Here is a 24,697-nt window from a genome sequence, read left to right on the forward strand (position 1 = left end):
AGTGTCCTAGGCTGCCTCATCGATGTGCTCTCGCTTAGAATGTAAGCCACAGTTTCATTAAGACAAATAAAAATTTCACTTACATAATGTGTGGAGTTCTAAGCGAAGTTAATAAGACGCCTATAAACGCTTGCAAATAAAAATGTAATGTATGTAGATTACAATCCTATTTGCATTTGTAAGTTAAAATTCCATGTCTTCCGATTTTGTTATAGAAAAAATATATATTTTTTTACGTTTATTTCAAATTATGTAAGTTTATTTAAAAATTATCATCAAATAATAAACATGTATTATAATTAATTCAATAAAAATATAATTAAACAATTTGGACGAAGATAAATGAAATGAATCTTAATTTTCTTTTGAAACTTTCGGCCATCTTCCTTTACAGATTCTGTAAACAAACAAGAGGAAATTGTCAGTATTAAAACTAGAATGTATGAAGTAAGTTTACCCCAATTTTTAAATCCCTTTGTGCCATTTGGATCACCACAATTATTTTAAATTTTTAAAATAAAATAACTTTTTTAAGAAAACACAACTTCACTTACAAAAGATCAACTTTAAACTGAAACAAAAATATTATTAAGAACATATAACATTTATTAAGAACATATAACAATTTTATAGTTTTCTAAAAGGTATCTTTACGCAGAACGCTTTGGCGTAAAAAACTTGTCCTATTTTTTGAAAATGTTGCCACTGCGTCCTTCCGAATATGACCTATTTTTTATCAAAACTTTAACTTTGGGCCACATGTTCTAAAATCCCAAAGCTGGGATCAGAAAACTGAAAGCAGTTTTGGAAACCTCAATATGTTTTCTATTTACTCCAAAAGTATTTTCCCAGCCCTGAAAGAAATGTGGACCCTATGGGCAAAAAAGTAAAAAATCCCATTTTTGGGACAAATGACAAATTTAACAAGCGTTGAAAATTTCATTGAGTTTTGTTCATAAATAAAGATTTTGTCATATATTACATATTTGTTTAATTTCTAAAACTATGATTTATATCAAAATTTTAATAGGATCGCAGATAGCTACAACAATTTAGTCCATATTTATCCCTTAATATCATTTTTTAGTTAGATATGGAAATTCCCGACCCTTTACAAAAAATTTCAAGCCAATATCTCAATTACATTCAAAAATATGTTCATTTAAACCTGTGTCCTTTAATTTCATCTTTTTCATATTTTAGTATTAAGTATGACAGAACATACATTTGGTGTTGAATAAAATATTTGGACAATTTTTAAAAATTATTTAGTTAATTATTTTATTATAATATTGTATATACAATAAAAAAAATCTTCATTCTGTGATTGCCTGGAGCATTTTCTTGAGCTGAATAGTTGAACATGCTTAAAATCTCGATTCCTCGCTTCCTGGGCTTCTTCTGTTAACTCTCCAAGTGGAAGAATATTCGATTCAATTATTATTTGACCATGACACAATACTTTGTGTACTGTTGGTGTTAGTTCCCTCCATGGATACAGAGATACAAGTAATTTAGAAATTTCAGATGTGTATTCCCCAAATCGATTTTCATTAATTTTATGTTTACTATTCAGTGCCATTAAAATAGTTTTAACTCTTCGAAGCAACTCCTTGTCGATTACCGTCATTTGTACTACCGCAACTTGAAAGTGGTTTGTCGATGTTTAATCCCATCTGAACTTTAAATTCTTCTTGGATTCTGCTTTTTTCCGCAGCTCTCAGTTCTTTCAATTCTTCATTATTTTTTGTTGATTTAGTAGGATAGTTTGTTTTTTTTCCTGGATCGCCTTGTATGATGGTAATATATTGTGTCCTTTTTCATGCAGAGCTTTCCTTAATATTTGGTACTTATTTCGACTGAGACCCAGTTCCAACATTAGCGCTATTGCTTCCTCTTCAGTAAAATTTGATTATGATGTTGGAGTTGGTATACTTTCCACAATTCGCTTAAGTCGTTTTGGTGATGCATTAGGAAGAACAGTTGCAATATGTACGACATCCATATGTTGGTTTTCCTTTTTCAGCATTTCGTTAAATGTATCAGTAATTTCCTCATTTGAGATTGAAAAAAGTTTTTGTGTGACCCTCTTTTTTTTACCTTGAACATAAGTCTTCGTATGACTTGCAAGGCGCTCCTGTTGATGTGTTGTAAGTTGAGATTTCCGTGGTAGTTTCCATCCAACTACAAAATTTTAATCGAAATTTCTTTTGATTTCCATCCACAGACTTACTTTTTACATCAAAAAGTTTTAAAAAGTTGTCAATTTTTGATATGCCTGTTTTGTCTACTTTTCTACTATATGTAGTTTTTATATAATTTGAAATGTCTTCAATTCTTTCTGGCCCTTTTGAAGATATACTCCATAAAACGGAACACAACTCTTCGTACTTTAATGTAATCTTCATTGTAGATTTATTAAATATGGTACTTAAAATCTGAGAAGTTTACTTATATACCAATTCTTGTCATTTCCGATACAGGTATTCCAAAGTAAAAAAATACGAATTGTCTACCTATTAACATTTAGGACTATATTACTATAACCTGTAATTCAGTCATTGATATTTCTTATTAGTGAATGAATCGAAATTATCATTACCTGTATATTTTTACCTACATGATCATAAACGAAACAGAACGAAATGATCTGTCGAAAAAATTTAGGTAAAAAATAGTTATAAATTTTTGAAAATTTAAGCATAATAGGACCTTTCAATTATAAGGATAAGCAAACAAATAGAAAATAGGTAAATATAAGATTTAAATATGTGCTGTCATACTTAATACTAAAATATGAAAAAGATGAAATTAAAGGACACAGGTTTAAATGAACATATTTTTGAATGTAATTGAGAATTTCCATATCTAACTAAAAAATGATATTAAGGGATAAATATGGACTAAATTGTTGTAGCTATCTGCGATCCTATTAAAATTTTGATATAAATCATAGTTTTAGAAATTAAACAAATATGTAATATATGACAAAATCTTTATTTATGAACAAAACTCAACGCTTGTTAAATTTGTCATTTCAAATAAGAATATGCAAAAAAAAAATTGAAAAGGTCAATGGGCATCCCGCAATTCCCAAAAATAGGAATGAAAATCCCAAAAATGGGATTTTTTACTTTTTTGCCCATAGGGTCCACATTTCTTTCAGGGCTGGGAAAATACTTTTGGAGTAAATAGAAAACATATTGAGGTTTCCAAAACTGCTTTCAGTTTTCTGATCCCAGCTGTGGGATTTTAGAACATGTGGCCCAAAGTTGAAGTTTTGATAAAAAATAGGTCATATTCGGAAGGACGCAGTGGCAACATTTTCAAAAAATAGGACAAGTTTTTTACGCCAAAGCGTTCTGCGTAAAGATACCTTTTAGAAAACTATAAAATTGTTATATGTTCTTAATAAAAATTTTATTTTATTAATAAAAGAGTTAAGACACATTTTTGGCAAAAAAAACGCCAAAAATCTAAAATTTTTTGAATTTTTAAATTAAAAAACGTATATTTTTGGATCTGTAAACAATATTGATCTGAAATTTTTGTATATTATTGGAAATTTTGTTGTCTAACTAACAAGAAAAAATTGAGTCCATTTGGTCCAAAATTACGCCCGGTATTCAAAAAAAGGCGGACCAAGGTATGGTAAATTTTGTATCACTAAATTTTTAAATGCCTATAACTCGGATATTATAAGAGATAAGTAGTATGTCCAAGCATGTTTTTTCAAGATCTCGTCGAGCGCTTTCACAAAATATAAAAATCTTTGTATTTGGGTGAAAAACAAAAAAATGGCACGAGTTTAAAAATTTTACATGTCGTAGGTACCCTACTTTGAGCCGCCACAGCGCCGTCCCTGGGGCATCTGCAGGGTTCATCTTCAAAACTTAAACTCGAATACTCCTTGGCTACGCTCACGCCAAATTTTATCCCGATCGGATAAGCCGTTTAGAAATGCCAGATTTATTTCCAAAAAATTTCCATTCCATCCATGAAGACCACACTCTTTTTTAAATTCCTCCTATATTCTATTGTTATTGGCCTCCAAACTAACTTTACACTCTCCTTTTGCCAGTCGTTTTTTTGAAGTAAGCCTATATGCTAGATGCAATAAACATTCGTAACATTTGATCCACGCATGTAGAATAGAGAGTCTATACTCAGTATTAGCTGTGGGTAAATTTAACATTTTCTCAATATTGTTGAAATCTTTATTGGGAGCTTTACAAATAAAACACGATTGGGTGTAATTTGTATTAGTAAGAGTGTTACATATTTTCACATCAACCATTGTAAGATGTAGTTCGTGTTTGACAGTAAGATTTGTATTGCTAACGGTAAGGTTTGTAATTTGTATTAGTAAGAGTGTTACATATTTTCACATCAACCATTGTAAGATGTAGTTCGTGTTTGACAGTAAGATTTGTATTGCTAACGGTAAGGTTTGTGGTGTCAAATTTCGAATTTGTTTATCAATTTCCTGCTTCTCCTTAATAATAACATCCTTGCTTTCCTTAACATATTGAATATTAAGGTGCCTGCAGTAGCTTTTATTTTCTATATTTTGTCACTAAAAATCGCTAACATGATAATATGTGGTTTACATACCGGTGTACTAGTCTTTAAAAACTTTTAAAGTAATACCAAACCCTCATGAGTGTTACTCTTCTTATCTAATAATTTTGCAAAACTTACGCACTGTATTTTTGTCTTAGTTGTATATTATTAAAAGCTTTGTTACAACTCGATTTTTCATCAAAATAAATTATGTATTTATTATTATTATTCTAACTGTTCTATTCAAATTTGCTTTAATTTAATTATCTTCTGAGAATTAGAGAACTTCATTGTCATTTTAATAAAAAAAATTTAATAAACAACTTAGGGTACTCTATTGCCGAATATTAAATACCCTCTAGCTGTAAGCTACTTTTTATCAAAACCCGTCTAAATATTTTTAAATACGTATTTAACAAATTGTGAAGGTTAAAAATTTGCTTCCGTGATGAGGGAATTTTGATCAAGTCCATAACTAATTTATTGACCGTTCATGGAAATATGGCCAATTATTGGTCAATCCGAACAAAATTTCGCGAATGATTAATTACTATTAGAGCTAAAATCTTCAAATTTTACATGAAGAACTTTGATATTTATATGAAAATTTAGAGAATAACGGTCGGACTTTCTATGGGTGGCTTGGCACAACATATAAGAATTAAATACAAAATTTCCTGGAAACTTTTATATTATTAAAATTTTTCATAGATACATAGATAGAAACTGGCGAACTTGCAATAATTTGCTTGACATCTCTCATATGTAACATATTAGCTTTCCCAGCGGTAAAAATACACATTATGTACTCGCTTATCTAAGTGATATTTCGTGGCAGTCAGTGGTGATGCTTTCACTTATTCTTCCACTTAGATTTAACATAAAAGTGTCCTAGGCTGCCTCATCGATGTGCTCTCGCTTAGAATGTAAGCCACAGTTTCATTAAGACAAATAAAAATTTCACTTACATAATGTGTGGAGTTCTAAGCGAAGTTAATAAGACGCCTATAAACGCTTGCAAATAAAAATGTAATGTATGTAGATTACAATCCTATTTGCATTTGTAAGTTAAAATTCCATGTCTTCCGATTTTGTTATAGAAAAAATATATATTTTTTTACGTTTATTTCAAATAATGTAAGTTTATTTAAAAATTATCATCAAATAATAAACATGTATTATAATTAATTCAATAAAAATATAATTAAACAATTTGGACGAAGATAAATGAAATGAATCTTAATTTTCTTTTGAAACTTTCGGCCATCTTCCTTTACAGATTCTGTAAACAAACAAGAGGAAATTGTCAGTATTAAAACTAGAATGTATGAAGTAAGTTTACCCCAATTTTTAAATCCCTTTGTGCCATTTGGATCACCACAATTATTTTAAATTTTTAAAATAAAATAACTTTTTTAAGAAAACACAACTTCACTTACAAAAGATCAACTTTAAACTGAAACAAAAATATTATTAAGAACATATAACATTTATTAAGAACATATAACAATTTTATAGTTTTCTAAAAGGTATCTTTACGCAGAACGCTTTGGCGTAAAAAACTTGTCCTATTTTTTGAAAATGTTGCCACTGCGTCCTTCCGAATATGACCTATTTTTTATCAAAACTTTAACTTTGGGCCACATGTTCTAAAATCCCAAAGCTGGGATCAGAAAACTGAAAGCAGTTTTGGAAACCTCAATATGTTTTCTATTTACTCCAAAAGTATTTTCCCAGCCCTGAAAGAAATGTGGACCCTATGGGCAAAAAAGTAAAAAATCCCATTTTTGGGATTTTCATTCCTATTTTTGGGAATTGCGGGATGCCCATTGACCTTTTCAATTTTTTTTTTGCATATTCTTATTTGAAATGACAAATTTAACAAGCGTTGAAAATTTCATTGAGTTTTGTTCAAAAATAAAGATTTTGTCATATATTACATATTTGTTTAATTTCTAAAACTATGATTTATATCAAAATTTTAATAGGATCGCAGATAGCTACAACAATTTAGTCCATATTTATCCCTTAATATCATTTTTTAGTTAGATATGGAAATTCCCGACCCTTTACAAAAAATTTCAAGCCAATATCTCAATTACATTCAAAAATATGTTCATTTAAACCTGTGTCCTTTAATTTCATCTTTTTCATATTTTAGTATTAAGTATGACAGAACATACATTTGGTGTTGAATAAAATATTTGGACAATTTTTAAAAATTATTTAGTTAATTATTTTATTATAATATTGTATATACAATAAAAAAAATCTTCATTCTGTGATTGCCTGGAGCATTTTCTTGAGCTGAATAGTTGAACATGCTTAAAATCTCGATTCCTCGCTTCCTGGGCTTCTTCTGTTAACTCTCCAAGTGGAAGAATATTCGATTCAATTATTATTTGACCATGACACAATACTTTGTGTACTGTTGGTGTTAGTTCCCTCCATGGATACAGAGATACAAGTAATTTAGAAATTTCAGATGTGTATTCCCCAAATCGATTTTCATTAATTTTATGTTTACTATTCAGTGCCATTAAAATAGTTTTAACTCTTCGAAGCAACTCCTTGTCGATTACCGTCATTTGTACTACCGCAACTTGAAAGTGGTTTGTCGATGTTTAATCCCATCTGAACTTTAAATTCTTCTTGGATTCTGCTTTTTTCCGCAGCTCTCAGTTCTTTCAATTCTTCATTATTTTTTGTTGATTTAGTAGGATAGTTTGTTTTTTTTCCTGGATCGCCTTGTATGATGGTAATATATTGTGTCCTTTTTCATGCAGAGCTTTCCTTAATATTTGGTACTTATTTCGACTGAGACCCAGTTCCAACATTAGCGCTATTGCTTCCTCTTCAGTAAAATTTGATTATGATGTTGGAGTTGGTATACTTTCCACAATTCGCTTAAGTCGTTTTGGTGATGCATTAGGAAGAACAGTTGCAATATGTACGACATCCATATGTTGGTTTTCCTTTTTCAGCATTTCGTTAAATGTATCAGTAATTTCCTCATTTGAGATTGAAAAAAGTTTTTGTGTGACCCTCTTTTTTTTACCTTGAACATAAGTCTTCGTATGACTTGCAAGGCGCTCCTGTTGATGTGTTGTAAGTTGAGATTTCCGTGGTAGTTTCCATCCAACTACAAAATTTTAATCGAAATTTCTTTTGATTTCCATCCACAGACTTACTTTTTACATCAAAAAGTTTTAAAAAGTTGTCAATTTTTGATATGCCTGTTTTGTCTACTTTTCTACTATATGTAGTTTTTATATAATTTGAAATGTCTTCAATTCTTTCTGGCCCTTTTGAAGATATACTCCATAAAACGGAACACAACTCTTCGTACTTTAATGTAATCTTCATTGTAGATTTATTAAATATGGTACTTAAAATCTGAGAAGTTTACTTATATACCAATTCTTGTCATTTCCGATACAGGTATTCCAAAGTAAAAAAATACGAATTGTCTACCTATTAACATTTAGGACTATATTACTATAACCTGTAATTCAGTCATTGATATTTCTTATTAGTGAATGAATCGAAATTATCATTACCTGTATATTTTTACCTACATGATCATAAACGAAACAGAACGAAATGATCTGTCGAAAAAATTTAGGTAAAAAATAGTTATAAATTTTTGAAAATTTAAGCATAATAGGACCTTTCAATTATAAGGATAAGCAAACAAATAGAAAATAGGTAAATATAAGATTTAAATATGTGCTGTCATACTTAATACTAAAATATGAAAAAGATGAAATTAAAGGACACAGGTTTAAATGAACATATTTTTGAATGTAATTGAGAATTTCCATATCTAACTAAAAAATGATATTAGTATTAAAACTAGAATGTATGAAGTAAGTTTACCCCAATTTTTAAATCCCTTTGTGCCATTTGGATCACCACAATTATTTTAAATTTTTAAAATAAAATAACTTTTTTAAGAAAACACAACTTCACTTACAAAAGATCAACTTTAAACTGAAACAAAAATATTATTAAGAACATATAACATTTATTAAGAACATATAACAATTTTATAGTTTTCTAAAAGGTATCTTTACGCAGAACGCTTTGGCGTAAAAAACTTGTCCTATTTTTTGAAAATGTTGCCACTGCGTCCTTCCGAATATGACCTATTTTTTATCAAAACTTTAACTTTGGGCCACATGTTCTAAAATCCCAAAGCTGGGATCAGAAAACTGAAAGCAGTTTTGGAAACCTCAATATGTTTTCTATTTACTCCAAAAGTATTTTCCCAGCCCTGAAAGAAATGTGGACCCTATGGGCAAAAAAGTAAAAAATCCCATTTTTGGGATTTTCATTCCTATTTTTGGGAATTGCGGGATGCCCATTGACCTTTTCAATTTTTTTTTTGCATATTCTTATTTGAAATGACAAATTTAACAAGCGTTGAAAATTTCATTGAGTTTTGTTCATAAATAAAGATTTTGTCATATATTACATATTTGTTTAATTTCTAAAACTATGATTTATATCAAAATTTTAATAGGATCGCAGATAGCTACAACAATTTAGTCCATATTTATCCCTTAATATCATTTTTTAGTTAGATATGGAAATTCCCGACCCTTTACAAAAAATTTCAAGCCAATATCTCAATTACATTCAAAAATATGTTCATTTAAACCTGTGTCCTTTAATTTCATCTTTTTCATATTTTAGTATTAAGTATGACAGAACATACATTTGGTGTTGAATAAAATATTTGGACAATTTTTAAAAATTATTTAGTTAATTATTTTATTATAATATTGTATATACAATAAAAAAAATCTTCATTCTGTGATTGCCTGGAGCATTTTCTTGAGCTGAATAGTTGAACATGCTTAAAATCTCGATTCCTCGCTTCCTGGGCTTCTTCTGTTAACTCTCCAAGTGGAAGAATATTCGATTCAATTATTATTTGACCATGACACAATACTTTGTGTACTGTTGGTGTTAGTTCCCTCCATGGATACAGAGATACAAGTAATTTAGAAATTTCAGATGTGTATTCCCCAAATCGATTTTCATTAATTTTATGTTTACTATTCAGTGCCATTAAAATAGTTTTAACTCTTCGAAGCAACTCCTTGTCGATTACCGTCATTTGTACTACCGCAACTTGAAAGTGGTTTGTCGATGTTTAATCCCATCTGAACTTTAAATTCTTCTTGGATTCTGCTTTTTTCCGCAGCTCTCAGTTCTTTCAATTCTTCATTATTTTTTGTTGATTTAGTAGGATAGTTTGTTTTTTTTCCTGGATCGCCTTGTATGATGGTAATATATTGTGTCCTTTTTCATGCAGAGCTTTCCTTAATATTTGGTACTTATTTCGACTGAGACCCAGTTCCAACATTAGCGCTATTGCTTCCTCTTCAGTAAAATTTGATTATGATGTTGGAGTTGGTATACTTTCCACAATTCGCTTAAGTCGTTTTGGTGATGCATTAGGAAGAACAGTTGCAATATGTACGACATCCATATGTTGGTTTTCCTTTTTCAGCATTTCGTTAAATGTATCAGTAATTTCCTCATTTGAGATTGAAAAAAGTTTTTGTGTGACCCTCTTTTTTTTACCTTGAACATAAGTCTTCGTATGACTTGCAAGGCGCTCCTGTTGATGTGTTGTAAGTTGAGATTTCCGTGGTAGTTTCCATCCAACTACAAAATTTTAATCGAAATTTCTTTTGATTTCCATCCACAGACTTACTTTTTACATCAAAAAGTTTTAAAAAGTTGTCAATTTTTGATATGCCTGTTTTGTCTACTTTTCTACTATATGTAGTTTTTATATAATTTGAAATGTCTTCAATTCTTTCTGGCCCTTTTGAAGATATACTCCATAAAACGGAACACAACTCTTCGTACTTTAATGTAATCTTCATTGTAGATTTATTAAATATGGTACTTAAAATCTGAGAAGTTTACTTATATACCAATTCTTGTCATTTCCGATACAGGTATTCCAAAGTAAAAAAATACGAATTGTCTACCTATTAACATTTAGGACTATATTACTATAACCTGTAATTCAGTCATTGATATTTCTTATTAGTGAATGAATCGAAATTATCATTACCTGTATATTTTTACCTACATGATCATAAACGAAACAGAACGAAATGATCTGTCGAAAAAATTTAGGTAAAAAATAGTTATACATTTTTGAAAATTTAAGCATAATAGGACCTTTCAATTATAAGGATAAGCAAACAAATAGAAAATAGGTAAATATAAGATTTAAATATGTGCTGTCATACTTAATACTAAAATATGAAAAAGATGAAATTAAAGGACACAGGTTTAAATGAACATATTTTTGAATGTAATTGAGAATTTCCATATCTAACTAAAAAATGATATTAAGGGATAAATATGGACTAAATTGTTGTAGCTATCTGCGATCCTATTAAAATTTTGATATAAATCATAGTTTTAGAAATTAAACAAATATGTAATATATGACAAAATCTTTATTTATGAACAAAACTCAATGAAATTTTCAACGCTTGTTAAATTTGTCATTTCAAATAAGAATATGCAAAAAAAAAATTGAAAAGGTCAATGGGCATCCCGCAATTCCCAAAAATAGGAATGAAAATCCCAAAAATGGGATTTTTTACTTTTTTGCCCATAGGGTCCACATTTCTTTCAGGGCTGGGAAAATACTTTTGGAGTAAATAGAAAACATATTGAGGTTTCCAAAACTGCTTTCAGTTTTCTGATCCCAGCTGTGGGATTTTAGAACATGTGGCCCAAAGTTGAAGTTTTGATAAAAAATAGGTCATATTCGGAAGGACGCAGTGGCAACATTTTCAAAAAATAGGACAAGTTTTTTACGCCAAAGCGTTCTGCGTAAAGATACCTTTTAGAAAACTATAAAATTGTTATATGTTCTTAATAAAAATTTTATTTTATTAATAAAAGAGTTAAGACACATTTTTGGCAAAAAAACGCCAAAAATCTAAAATTTTTTGAATTTTTAAATTAAAAAACGTATATTTTTGGATCTGTAAACAATATTGATCTGAAATTTTTGTATATTATTGGAAATTTTGTTGTCTAACTAACAAGAAAAAATTGAGTCCATTTGGTCCAAAATTACGCCCGGTATTCAAAAAAAGGCGGACCAAGGTATGGTAAATTTTGTATCACTAAATTTTTAAATGCCTATAACTCGGATATTATAAGAGATAAGTAGTATGTCCAAGCATGTTTTTTCAAGATCTCGTCGAGCGCTTTCACAAAATATAAAAATCTTTGTATTTGGGTGAAAAACAAAAAAATGGCACGAGTTTAAAAATTTTACATGTCGTAGGTACCCTACTTTGAGCCGCCACAGCGCCGTCCCTGGGGCATCTGCAGGGTTCATCTTCAAAACTTAAACTCGAATACTCCTTGGCTACGCTCACGCCAAATTTTATCCCGATCGGATAAGCCGTTTAGAAATGCCAGATTTATTTCCAAAAAATTTCCATTCCATCCATGAAGACCACACTCTTTTTTAAATTCCTCCTATATTCTATTGTTATTGGCCTCCAAACTAACTTTACACTCTCCTTTTGCCAGTCGTTTTTTTGAAGTAAGCCTATATGCTAGATGCAATAAACATTCGTAACATTTGATCCACGCATGTAGAATAGAGAGTCTATACTCAGTATTAGCTGTGGGTAAATTTAACATTTTCTCAATATTGTTGAAATCTTTATTGGGAGCTTTACAAATAAAACACGATTGGGTGTAATTTGTATTAGTAAGAGTGTTACATATTTTCACATCAACCATTGTAAGATGTAGTTCGTGTTTGACAGTAAGATTTGTATTGCTAACGGTAAGGTTTGTAATTTGTATTAGTAAGAGTGTTACATATTTTCACATCAACCATTGTAAGATGTAGTTCGTGTTTGACAGTAAGATTTGTATTGCTAACGGTAAGGTTTGTGGTGTCAAATTTCGAATTTGTTTATCAATTTCCTGCTTCTCCTTAATAATAACATCCTTGCTTTCCTTAACATATTGAATATTAAGGTGCCTGCAGTAGCTTTTATTTTCTATATTTTGTCACTAAAAATCGCTAACATGATAATATGTGGTTTACATACCGGTGTACTAGTCTTTAAAAACTTTTAAAGTAATACCAAACCCTCATGAGTGTTACTCTTCTTATCTAATAATTTTGCAAAACTTACGCACTGTATTTTTGTCTTAGTTGTATATTATTAAAAGCTTTGTTACAACTCGATTTTTCATCAAAATAAATTATGTATTTATTATTATTATTCTAACTGTTCTATTCAAATTTGCTTTAATTTAATTATCTTCTGAGAATTAGAGAACTTCATTGTCATTTTAATAAAAAAAATTTAATAAACAACTTAGGGTACTCTATTGCCGAATATTAAATACCCTCTAGCTGTAAGCTACTTTTTATCAAAACCCGTCTAAATATTTTTAAATACGTATTTAACAAATTGTGAAGGTTAAAAATTTGCTTCCGTGATGAGGGAATTTTGATCAAGTCCATAACTAATTTATTGACCGTTCATGGAAATATGGCCAATTATTGGTCAATCCGAACAAAATTTCGCGAATGATTAATTACTATTAGAGCTAAAATCTTCAAATTTTACATGAAGAACTTTGACATTTATATGAAAATTTAGAGAATAACGGTCGGACTTTCTATGGGTGGCTTGGCACAACATATAAGAATTAAATACAAAATTTCCTGGAAACTTTTATATTATTAAAATTTTTCATAGATACATAGATAGAAACTGGCGAACTTGCAATAATTTGCTTGACATCTCTCATATGTAACATATTAGCTTTCCCAGCGGTAAAAATACACATTATGTACTCGCTTATCTAAGTGATATTTCGTGGCAGTCAGTGGTGATGCTTTCACTTATTCTTCCACTTAGATTTAACATAAAAGTGTCCTAGGCTGCCTCATCGATGTGCTCTCGCTTAGAATGTAAGCCACAGTTTCATTAAGACAAATAAAAATTTCACTTACATAATGTGTGGAGTTCTAAGCGAAGTTAATAAGACGCCTATAAACGCTTGCAAATAAAAATGTAATGTATGTAGATTACAATCCTATTTGCATTTGTAAGTTAAAATTCCATGTCTTCCGATTTTGTTATAGAAAAAATATATATTTTTTTACGTTTATTTCAAATAATGTAAGTTTATTTAAAAATTATCATCAAATAATAAACATGTATTATAATTAATTCAATAAAAATATAATTAAACAATTTGGACGAAGATAAATGAAATGAATCTTAATTTTCTTTTGAAACTTTCGGCCATCTTCCTTTACAGATTCTGTAAACAAACAAGAGGAAATTGTCAGTATTAAAACTAGAATGTATGAAGTAAGTTTACCCCAATTTTTAAATCCCTTTGTGCCATTTGGATCACCACAATTATTTTAAATTTTTAAAATAAAATAACTTTTTTAAGAAAACACAACTTCACTTACAAAAGATCAACTTTAAACTGAAACAAAAATATTATTAAGAACATATAACATTTATTAAGAACATATAACAATTTTATAGTTTTCTAAAAGGTATCTTTACGCAGAACGCTTTGGCGTAAAAAACTTGTCCTATTTTTTGAAAATGTTGCCACTGCGTCCTTCCGAATATGACCTATTTTTTATCAAAACTTTAACTTTGGGCCACATGTTCTAAAATCCCAAAGCTGGGATCAGAAAACTGAAAGCAGTTTTGGAAACCTCAATATGTTTTCTATTTACTCCAAAAGTATTTTCCCAGCCCTGAAAGAAATGTGGACCCTATGGGCAAAAAAGTAAAAAATCCCATTTTTGGGATTTTCATTCCTATTTTTGGGAATTGCGGGATGCCCATTGACCTTTTCAATTTTTTTTTTGCATATTCTTATTTGAAATGACAAATTTAACAAGCGTTGAAAATTTCATTGAGTTTTGTTCAAAAATAAAGATTTTGTCATATATTACATATTTGTTTAATTTCTAAAACTATGATTTATATCAAAATTTTAATAGGATCGCAGATAGCTACAACAATTTAGTCCATATTTATCCCTTAATATCATTTTTTAGTTAGATATGGAAATTCCCGACCCTTTACAAAAAATTTCAAGCCAATATCTCAATTACATTCAAAAATATGTTCATTTAAACCCGTGTCCTTTAATTTCATCTTTTTCATATTTTAGTATTAAGTATGACAGAACATACATTTGGTGTTGAATAAAATATTTGGACAATTTTTAAAAATTATTTAGTTAATTATTTTATTATAATATTGTATATACAATAAAAAAAATCTTCATTCTGTGATTGCCTGGAGCATTTTCTTGAGCTGAATAGTTGAACATGCTTAAAATCTCGATTCCTCGCTTCCTGGGCTTCTTCTGTTAACTCTCCAAGTGGAAGAATATTCGATTCAATTATTATTTGACCATGACACAATACTTTGTGTACTGTTGGTGTTAGTTCCCTCCATGGATACAGAGATACAAGTAATTTAGAAATTTCAGATGTGTATTCCCCAAATCGATTTTCATTAATTTTATGTTTACTATTCAGTGCCATTAAAATAGTTTTAACTCTTCGAAGCAACTCCTTGTCGATTACCGTCATTTGTACTACCGCAACTTGAAAGTGGTTTGTCGATGTTTAATCCCATCTGAACTTTAAATTCTTCTTGGATTCTGCTTTTTTCCGCAGCTCTCAGTTCTTTCAATTCTTCATTATTTTTTGTTGATTTAGTAGGATAGTTTGTTTTTTTTCCTGGATCGCCTTGTATGATGGTAATATATTGTGTCCTTTTTCATGCAGAGCTTTCCTTAATATTTGGTACTTATTTCGACTGAGACCCAGTTCCAACATTAGCGCTATTGCTTCCTCTTCAGTAAAATTTGATTATGATGTTGGAGTTGGTATACTTTCCACAATTCGCTTAAGTCGTTTTGGTGATGCATTAGGAAGAACAGTTGCAATATGTACGACATCCATATGTTGGTTTTCCTTTTTCAGCATTTCGTTAAATGTATCAGTAATTTCCTCATTTGAGATTGAAAAAAGTTTTTGTGTGACCCTCTTTTTTTTACCTTGAACATAAGTCTTCGTATGACTTGCAAGGCGCTCCTGTTGATGTGTTGTAAGTTGAGATTTCCGTGGTAGTTTCCATCCAACTACAAAATTTTAATCGAAATTTCTTTTGATTTCCATCCACAGACTTACTTTTTACATCAAAAAGTTTTAAAAAGTTGTCAATTTTTGATATGCCTGTTTTGTCTACTTTTCTACTATATGTAGTTTTTATATAATTTGAAATGTCTTCAATTCTTTCTGGCCCTTTTGAAGATATACTCCATAAAACGGAACACAACTCTTCGTACTTTAATGTAATCTTCATTGTAGATTTATTAAATATGGTACTTAAAATCTGAGAAGTTTACTTATATACCAATTCTTGTCATTTCCGATACAGGTATTCCAAAGTAAAAAAATACGAATTGTCTACCTATTAACATTTAGGACTATATTACTATAACCTGTAATTCAGTCATTGATATTTCTTATTAGTGAATGAATCGAAATTATCATTACCTGTATATTTTTACCTACATGATCATAAACGAAACAGAACGAAATGATCTGTCGAAAAAATTTAGGTAAAAAATAGTTATAAATTTTTGAAAATTTAAGCATAATAGGACCTTTCAATTATAAGGATAAGCAAACAAATAGAAAATAGGTAAATATAAGATTTAAATATGTGCTGTCATACTTAATACTAAAATATGAAAAAGATGAAATTAAAGGACACAGGTTTAAATGAACATATTTTTGAATGTAATTGAGAATTTCCATATCTAACTAAAAAATGATATTAAGGGATAAATATGGACTAAATTGTTGTAGCTATCTGCGATCCTATTAAAATTTTGATATAAATCATAGTTTTAGAAATTAAACAAATATGTAATATATGACAAAATCTTTATTTATGAACAAAACTCAACGCTTGTTAAATTTGTCATTTCAAATAAGAATATGCAAAAAAAAAATTGAAAAGGTCAATGGGCATCCCGCAATTCCCAAAAATAGGAATGAAAATCCCAAAAATGGGATTTTTTACTTTTTTGCCCATAGGGTCCACATTTCTTTCAGGGCTGGGAAAATACTTTTGGAGTAAATAGAAAACATATTGAGGTTTCCAAAACTGCTTTCAGTTTTCTGATCCCAGCTGTGGGATTTTAGAACATGTGGCCCAAAGTTGAAGTTTTGATAAAAAATAGGTCATATTCGGAAGGACGCAGTGGCAACATTTTCAAAAAATAGGACAAGTTTTTTACGCCAAAGCGTTCTGCGTAAAGATACCTTTTAGAAAACTATAAAATTGTTATATGTTCTTAATAAAAATTTTATTTTATTAATAAAAGAGTTAAGACACATTTTTGGCAAAAAAAACGCCAAAAATCTAAAATTTTTTGAATTTTTAAATTAAAAAACGTATATTTTTGGATCTGTAAACAATATTGATCTGAAATTTTTGTATATTATTGGAAATTTTGTTGTCTAACTAACAAGAAAAAATTGAGTCCATTTGGTCCAAAATTACGCCCGGTATTCAAAAAAAGGCGGACCAAGGTATGGTAAATTTTGTATCACTAAATTTTTAAATGCCTATAACTCGGATATTATAAGAGATAAGTAGTATGTCCAAGCATGTTTTTTCAAGATCTCGTCGAGCGCTTTCACAAAATATAAAAATCTTTGTATTTGGGTGAAAAACAAAAAAATGGCACGAGTTTAAAAATTTTACATGTCGTAGGTACCCTACTTTGAGCCGCCACAGCGCCGTCCCTGGGGCATCTGCAGGGTTCATCTTCAAAACTTAAACTCGAATACTCCTTGGCTACGCTCACGCCAAATTTTATCCCGATCGGATAAGCCGTTTAGAAATGCCAGATTTATTTCCAAAAAATTTCCATTCCATCCATGAAGACCACACTCTTTTTTAAATTCCTCCTATATTCTATTGTTATTGGCCTCCAAACTAACTTTACACTCTCCTTTTGCCAGTCGTTTTTTTGAAGTAAGCCTATATGCTAGATGCAATAAACATTCGTAACATTTGATCCACGCATGTAGAATAGAGAGTCTATACTCAGTATTAGCTGTGGGTAAATTTAACATTTTCTCAATATTGTTGAAATCTTTATTGGGAGCTTTACAAATAAAACACGATTGGGTGTAATTTGTATTAGTAAGAGTGTTACATATTTTCACATCAACCATTGTAAGATGTAGTTCGTGTTTGACAGTAAGATTTGTATTGCTAACGGTAAGGTTTGTAATTTGTATTAGTAAGAGTGTTACATATTTTCACATCAACCATTGTAAGATGTAGTTCGTGTTTGACAGTAAGATTTGTATTGCTAACGGTAAGGTTTGTGGTGTCAAATTTCGAATTTGTTTATCAATTTCCTGCTTCTCCTTAATAATAACATCCTTGCTTTCCTTAACATATTGAATATTAAGGTGCCTGCAGTAGCTTTTATTTTCTATATTTTGTCACTAAAAATCGCTAACATGATAATATGTGGTTTACATACCGGTGTACTAGTCTTTAAAAACTTTTAAAGTAATACCAAACCCTCATGAGTGTTACTCTTCTTATCTAATAATTTTGCAAAACTTATTTACAGGAATGTAAGACCAATAATGCATCAATCAATAGCACGTTCAGCCATTATTTTACTAGTTTCTACTATTTTACTTATTACTTAAATCACATTCAATAATTAGATTTTAAATAAAATATAAATATTTTCATAGCATGGAGTGTTACACTATCTTATTGTTGACCAGATCTTCTACCTTACTCTACTCCTCGAACCTCTTTGCCTCAGACTTTGTGAGAGAGTCCGATTTTTCATTTGGAGTGTCGTGGGATTGACAAACTATGATTTCTGTTGCATCTTTTTCAACTTTCTCCCCCGTGCTCCAGATAGTCTTTTCTTAGTAATCGGTAGTTTAGCTATGCTATCACTCACCATTTTCTTTACTTCCGCCCATATAAGGTCCATTTCAGAAAATGATTATAACGCTCATTACATTACCACTCAGAAAATGCAGGTCCTCTTCAGAAAATTAAATGAATGCAAATTATTAGCTTAAAAACACAAAAAAAACAATTTTTATATAAACAAACATAGCTCTATAAAATTTTATGAGGATCTGTCCATAATTTAACCTTTTCCGTAAACGGTTTGCTGGTGGGTATATAAGATTCGGCATAGCCGAATATAACACTCTTACTTGTTTACATTCGCATTCGCTAAATCTTAGCGAATGTTTTAGCGAATAATATTTCTTTTAGAGAATGAAAAGTGAAATTTCCCGCACTGTATTTTTGTCTTAGTTGTATATTATTAAAAGCTTTGTTACAACTCGATTTTTCATCAAAATAAATTATGTATTTATTATTATTATTCTAACTGTTCTATTCAAATTTGCTTTAATTTAATTATCTTCTGAGAATTAGAGAACTTCATTGTCATTTTAATAAAAAAATTTAATAAACAACTTAGGGTACTCTATTGCCGAATATTAAATACCCTCTAGCTGTAAGCTACTTTTTATCAAAACCCGTCTAAATATTTTTAAATACGTATTTAACAAATTGTGAAGGTTAAAAATTTGCTTCCGTGATGAGGGAATTTTGATCAAGTCCATAACTAATTTATTGACCGTTCATGGAAATATGGCCAATTATTGGTCAATCCGAACAAAATTTCGCGAATGATTAATTACTATTAGAGCTAAAATCTTCAAATTTTACATGAAGAACTTTGACATTTATATGAAAATTTAGAGAATAACGGTCGGACTTTCTATGGGTGGCTTGGCACAACATATAAGAATTAAATACAAAATTTCCTGGAAACTTTTATATTATTAAAATTTTTCATAGATACATAGATAGAAACTGGCGAACTTGCAATAATTTGCTTGACATCTCTCATATGTAACATATTAGCTTTCCCAGCGGTAAAAATACACATTATGTACTCGCTTATCTAAGTGATATTTCGTGGCAGTCAGTGGTGATGCTTTCACTTATTCTTCCACTTAGATTTAACATAAAAGTGTCCTAGGCTGCCTCATCGATGTGCTCTCGCTTAGAATGTAAGCCACAGTTTCATTAAGACAAATAAAAATTTCACTTACATAATGTGTGGAGTTCTAAGCGAAGTTAATAAGACGCCTATAAACGCTTGCAAATAAAAATGTAATGTATGTAGATTACAATCCTATTTGCATTTGTAAGTTAAAATTCCATGTCTTCCGATTTTGTTATAGAAAAAATATATATTTTTTTACGTTTATTTCAAATTATGTAAGTTTATTTAAAAATTATCATCAAATAATAAACATGTATTATAATTAATTCAATAAAAATATAATTAAACAATTTGGACGAAGATAAATGAAATGAATCTTAATTTTCTTTTGAAACTTTCGGCCATCTTCCTTTACAGATTCTGTAAACAAACAAGAGGAAATTGTCAGTATTAAAACTAGAATGTATGAAGTAAGTTTACCCCAATTTTTAAATCCCTTTGTGCCATTTGGGTCACCACAATTATTTTAAATTTTTAAAATAAAATAACTTTTTTAAGAAAACACAACTTCACTTACAAAAGATCAACTTTAAACTGAAACAAAAATATTATTCTTTTCATGTAGTACCGATACATACAAAAGAAAAATAAAACGGTACTTTAGTTCTGTTTTTTTTTTGTAAAGATATAAAAACAAAAAACAACATGAAAAAGGCAGCTAACTCTCTGCTTAAATCGTTATAATTAAAGTGCATGATATGTTGGATTACGCATACATTGCACTCTAAGTACTTAGATTGCTCGCTTAGAACGTCATACTGATGTCATCGAATATTATCTAAGTGCTTTGTTTCATTTACCGCTGGGTTGTTCCAGAACTTTTCTGGCTAAAGAGAATTAATAAATTTTCTCTTTGTACTTATAAAAAGTACGGGAACAGAAAAAACAAAATTTCTCTTTCAATAAATTTGTATTGAAGTTTATTCATATAAATTTCTATCGAAATTAAAATAAAATTGAAAAACTACAATCACACATACTTATTTATGAAAATAAATCAAAACCCAACAAACCAAATGTATTGAGAATAATATTATATTAAGCTTACCCAACAAACCAAATGTATTGAGAATAATATTATATTAAGCTTACCAACACAAGCATTAAGCTTGAAAAAGTCTTAAAAATCTTGAAAAAGGTTATCGTAACAATTGTAGAAAAATCAAAACGGAACCCTCGTGATAATATTACATGTGTAATATTACTAAAAGCTTATTCTTGCAATTGTAGAATAAGCTTACAAATGTAGTATTATATTAAGTGTTGTATTTAAAAGCTTACTGTCTCAATATTTTCATAAGCTTTTCCACACAAATGGAGAATAAGCTTGATAATAATAAAAAATAATAATTTTCTTCAATTAAATATTATTTATCTATTTTATTGTGTGTTTTTTTTTAGTTTTATAATTGTTTCTGAGCTTAATTCGATTTTTTGCGAATTGGAAATATGTACGAGAGTCCTTTATAAACTGATCCTCTGATATTCCAATGGACAATGCTGCACCTATAAATTGTAGATATTTAATAATTATAATAGTGTATTTAAAATTTTGTAATTTTTTTAATTTTTCCTTACTTCGTATTGCCTTTGTTGTGGCTAAGATTTCGTACACTTTTCTTTGATTCAGTGCCTTTCCAGCATAACTGTTCTCCTAATACGTCAGTTATTAGTTTTCTCTTGCAATTTTTTGTAAAATTTGGAGTTTTGGCAACCAGTGTTAACTCCTTTTCCTGAAAAAGGTGATAAGAAAAAAAATATTTTCATATGTACAATGAATAGGATTCCAATAAAACTTACAAAAAATGCAAAGTTTTCGCTATTTTCTTGAAGCTGTTTTTCAAAATCAAAGAAGAGCTCAATTTCTTTAAATGGTTCATCAGGCATTACGGTGCGTTTTATTTCAGCTTTTTCTTTCTTTAATACCTGCAATTCCTTGCGCATGCTTTGGACTTCGTTAGTTAACCGGGTTAACATTGGATGAATTGCTGCAACCACTTTATTCGCTATTTCTGAAATAAAATAATATGTAATAATTTTTTTTACAAAAATTTTTTATAAATTCTTTATTACATTCAGAATTTGGAAAATTTGTATTGATGATGTTGTTTTGGTTAGTTGTTGGTGGTTCCAGAGTAGTTATGTTGCGTTGTTCGTTTGTGAAATATAGGTTGAAATCATCAGACATTGTGAATTATTTTATTATTTTATTTAACAGACAGCAATCGTCAAATTTCTTTAATAATAATTTAGAAACAGTTGTGTACAACAATATTTTCTCAACTATAGTTGACAACTGCTTGCGAATTCACATTTTAAAAACATTTTTATAATATTAATAAAAAAAAGGTTAAAAACAACTATTATTATAAGCTTATTCTCAAGTTATATTGCGGTTTGATTGCTAAATGGTATGTTGGGAAATATCAAACATGTTTTGTTTTCAATGTATTTTTTTAAACAAATAATTTATTTGACATTTTTTTTCTATTTGCCAGGAAGAAATTTTCTGGCTAAAACCTGCAAGTTCTGGCAAAGAGAAAATAATTTTAATTGCTCAAATTTGTTCTCTTTTACAATTTCTGGTAAAAACCTGCAAACTTGACAAGTAAAGGAACAAAGCTATTATATATCTGGAAAACTATTGTAGTTAGAATCTTCAAATCGTTAAGTGTTTTTTTTATTTATACATATTGCTTTTCGGGTAGCAAAGCACACTGGATATAGCTAGTATACATATATTAATGATATATGTATATATATATATATATATATATATTTCTCGGATTGGTCGGTTCCCACATTGGGCCCACTTCCGATAACCACGTATACGCACATATTTCATCACTGACAGAAGATTATTCCTGATTGTATTTAAATTACATATAAACCACTCTGCGAAAATGTTTACGCATCCGTCCCTAATTGGTCATATCTGTCATATAAGATTCACTTCCGAAAATCAAAATTCCGAAGAAATATAAAATTTTACATCAGTACATTTTGTATATATATACAAATCATACTAAAATATTTTTCGGATCAGTCCATAATTAGTCATAACTCTCATATAAGATCCACTCCTTAAGCCACTTTATGGAATATATTTCATTAATATATGTATACTAGCTATATCCAGTGTGCTTTGCTACCCGAAAAGCAATATGTATAAATAAAAAAGCCACTTAACGATTTGAAGATTCTAACTACAATAGTTTTCCAGATATATAATAGCTTTGTTCCTTTACTTGTCAAGTTTGCAGGTTTTTACCAGAAATTGTAAAAGAGAACAAATTTGAGCAATTAAAATTATTTTCTCTTTGCCAGAACTTGCAGGTTTTAGCCAGAAAATTTCTTCCTGGCAAATAGAAAAAAAATGTCAAATAAATTATTTGTTTAAAAAAATACATTGAAAACAAAACATGTTTGATATTTCCCAACATACCATTTAGCAATCAAACCGCAATATAACTTGAGAATAAGCTTATAATAATAGTTGTTTTTAACCTTTTTTTATTAATATTATAAAAATGTTTTTAAAATGTGAATTCGCAAGCAGTTGTCAACTATAGTTGAGAAAATATTGTTGTACACAACTGTTTCTAAATTATTTTTAAAGAAATTTGACGATTGCTGTCTGTTAAATAAAATAATAAAATAATTTACAATGTCGGATGATTTCAACCTATATTTCACAAACGAACAACGCAACATAACTACTCTGGAACCACCAACAACTAACCAAAACAACATCATCAATACAAATTTTCCAAATTCTGAATGTAATAAAGAATTTATAAAAAATTTCTGTAAAAAAAATTATTACATATTATTTTATTTCAGAAATAGCGAATAAAGTGGTTGCAGCAATTCATCCAATGTTAACCCGGTTAACTAACGAAGTCCAAAGCATGCGCAAGGAATTGCAGGTATTAAAGAAAGAAAAAGCTGAAATAAAACGCACCGTAATGCCTGATGAACCATTTAAAGAAATTGAGCTCTTCTTTGATTTTGAAAAACAGCTTCAAGAAAATAGCGAAAACTTTGCATTTTTTGTAAGTTTTATTGGAATCCTATTCATTGTACATATGAAAATATTTTTTTTCTTATCACCTTTTTCAGGAAAAGGAGTTAACACTGGTTGCCAAAACTCCAAATTTTACAAAAAATTGCAAGAGAAAACTAATAACTGACGTATTAGGAGAACAGTTATGCTGGAAAGGCACTGAATCAAAGAAAAGTGTACGAAATCTTAGCACAACAAAGGCAATACGAAGTAAGAAAAAATTAAAAAAATTACAAAATTTTAAATACACTATTATAATTATTAAATATCTACAATTTATAGGTGCAGCATTGTCCATTGGAATATCAGAGGATCAGTTTATAAAGGACACTCGTACATATTTCCAATTCGCAAAAAATCGAATTAAGCTCAGAAACAATTATAAAACTAAAAAAAAAACACACAATAAAATAGATAAATAATATTTAATTGAAGAAAATTATTATTTTTTATTATTATCAAGCTTATTCTCCATTTGTGTGGAAAAGCTTATGAAAATATTGAGACAGTAAGCTTTTAAATACAACACTTAATATAATACTACATTTGTAAGCTTATTCTACAATTGCAAGAATAAGCTTTTAGTAATATTACACATGTAATATTATTACGAGGGTTCCGTTTTGATTTTTCTACAATTGTTACGATAACTTTTTTCAAGATTTTTAAGACTTTTTCAAGCTTAATGCTTGTGTTGGTAAGCTTAACATAATATTATTCTCAATACATTTGGTTTGTTGGGTTTTGATTCATTTTCATAAATAAGTATGTGTATATATATATATATATATATATATATATACATATATAATATTCCAATATATTCATTTCATTATTACTTATGTGCATTTGTGT

General features: G+C 29.2%; 1 protein-coding gene and 1 pseudogene across 1 annotated transcript; one reads left to right on the forward strand and one right to left on the reverse strand.

Annotated features, from left to right (window-relative positions):
- Positions 1–21,175: 21,175 nt before the first annotated feature.
- Positions 21,176–21,810, reverse strand: LOC119616260 (annotated as a pseudogene).
- Positions 21,811–23,443: 1,633 nt separating this feature from the next.
- LOC119616269 lies at positions 23,444–24,231 on the forward strand (the record flags this gene model as incomplete). The annotated part of the gene is made up of 4 exons (XM_037972605.1): positions 23,444–23,558; positions 23,626–23,831; positions 23,899–24,052; positions 24,125–24,231. Coding segments are annotated over exons 1-4 (582 nt in total), but the record flags the coding sequence as incomplete, so codon positions are not given.
- Positions 24,232–24,697: the final 466 nt, after the last annotated feature.

This window comes from Lucilia sericata, unplaced genomic scaffold (genome assembly GCF_015586225.1).
Source record: "Lucilia sericata isolate MDLA Ls3-8-SP2 unplaced genomic scaffold, ASM1558622v1 Contig000064F_arrow, whole genome shotgun sequence".
Lineage (NCBI taxonomy): Eukaryota > Metazoa > Arthropoda > Insecta > Diptera > Calliphoridae > Lucilia > Lucilia sericata.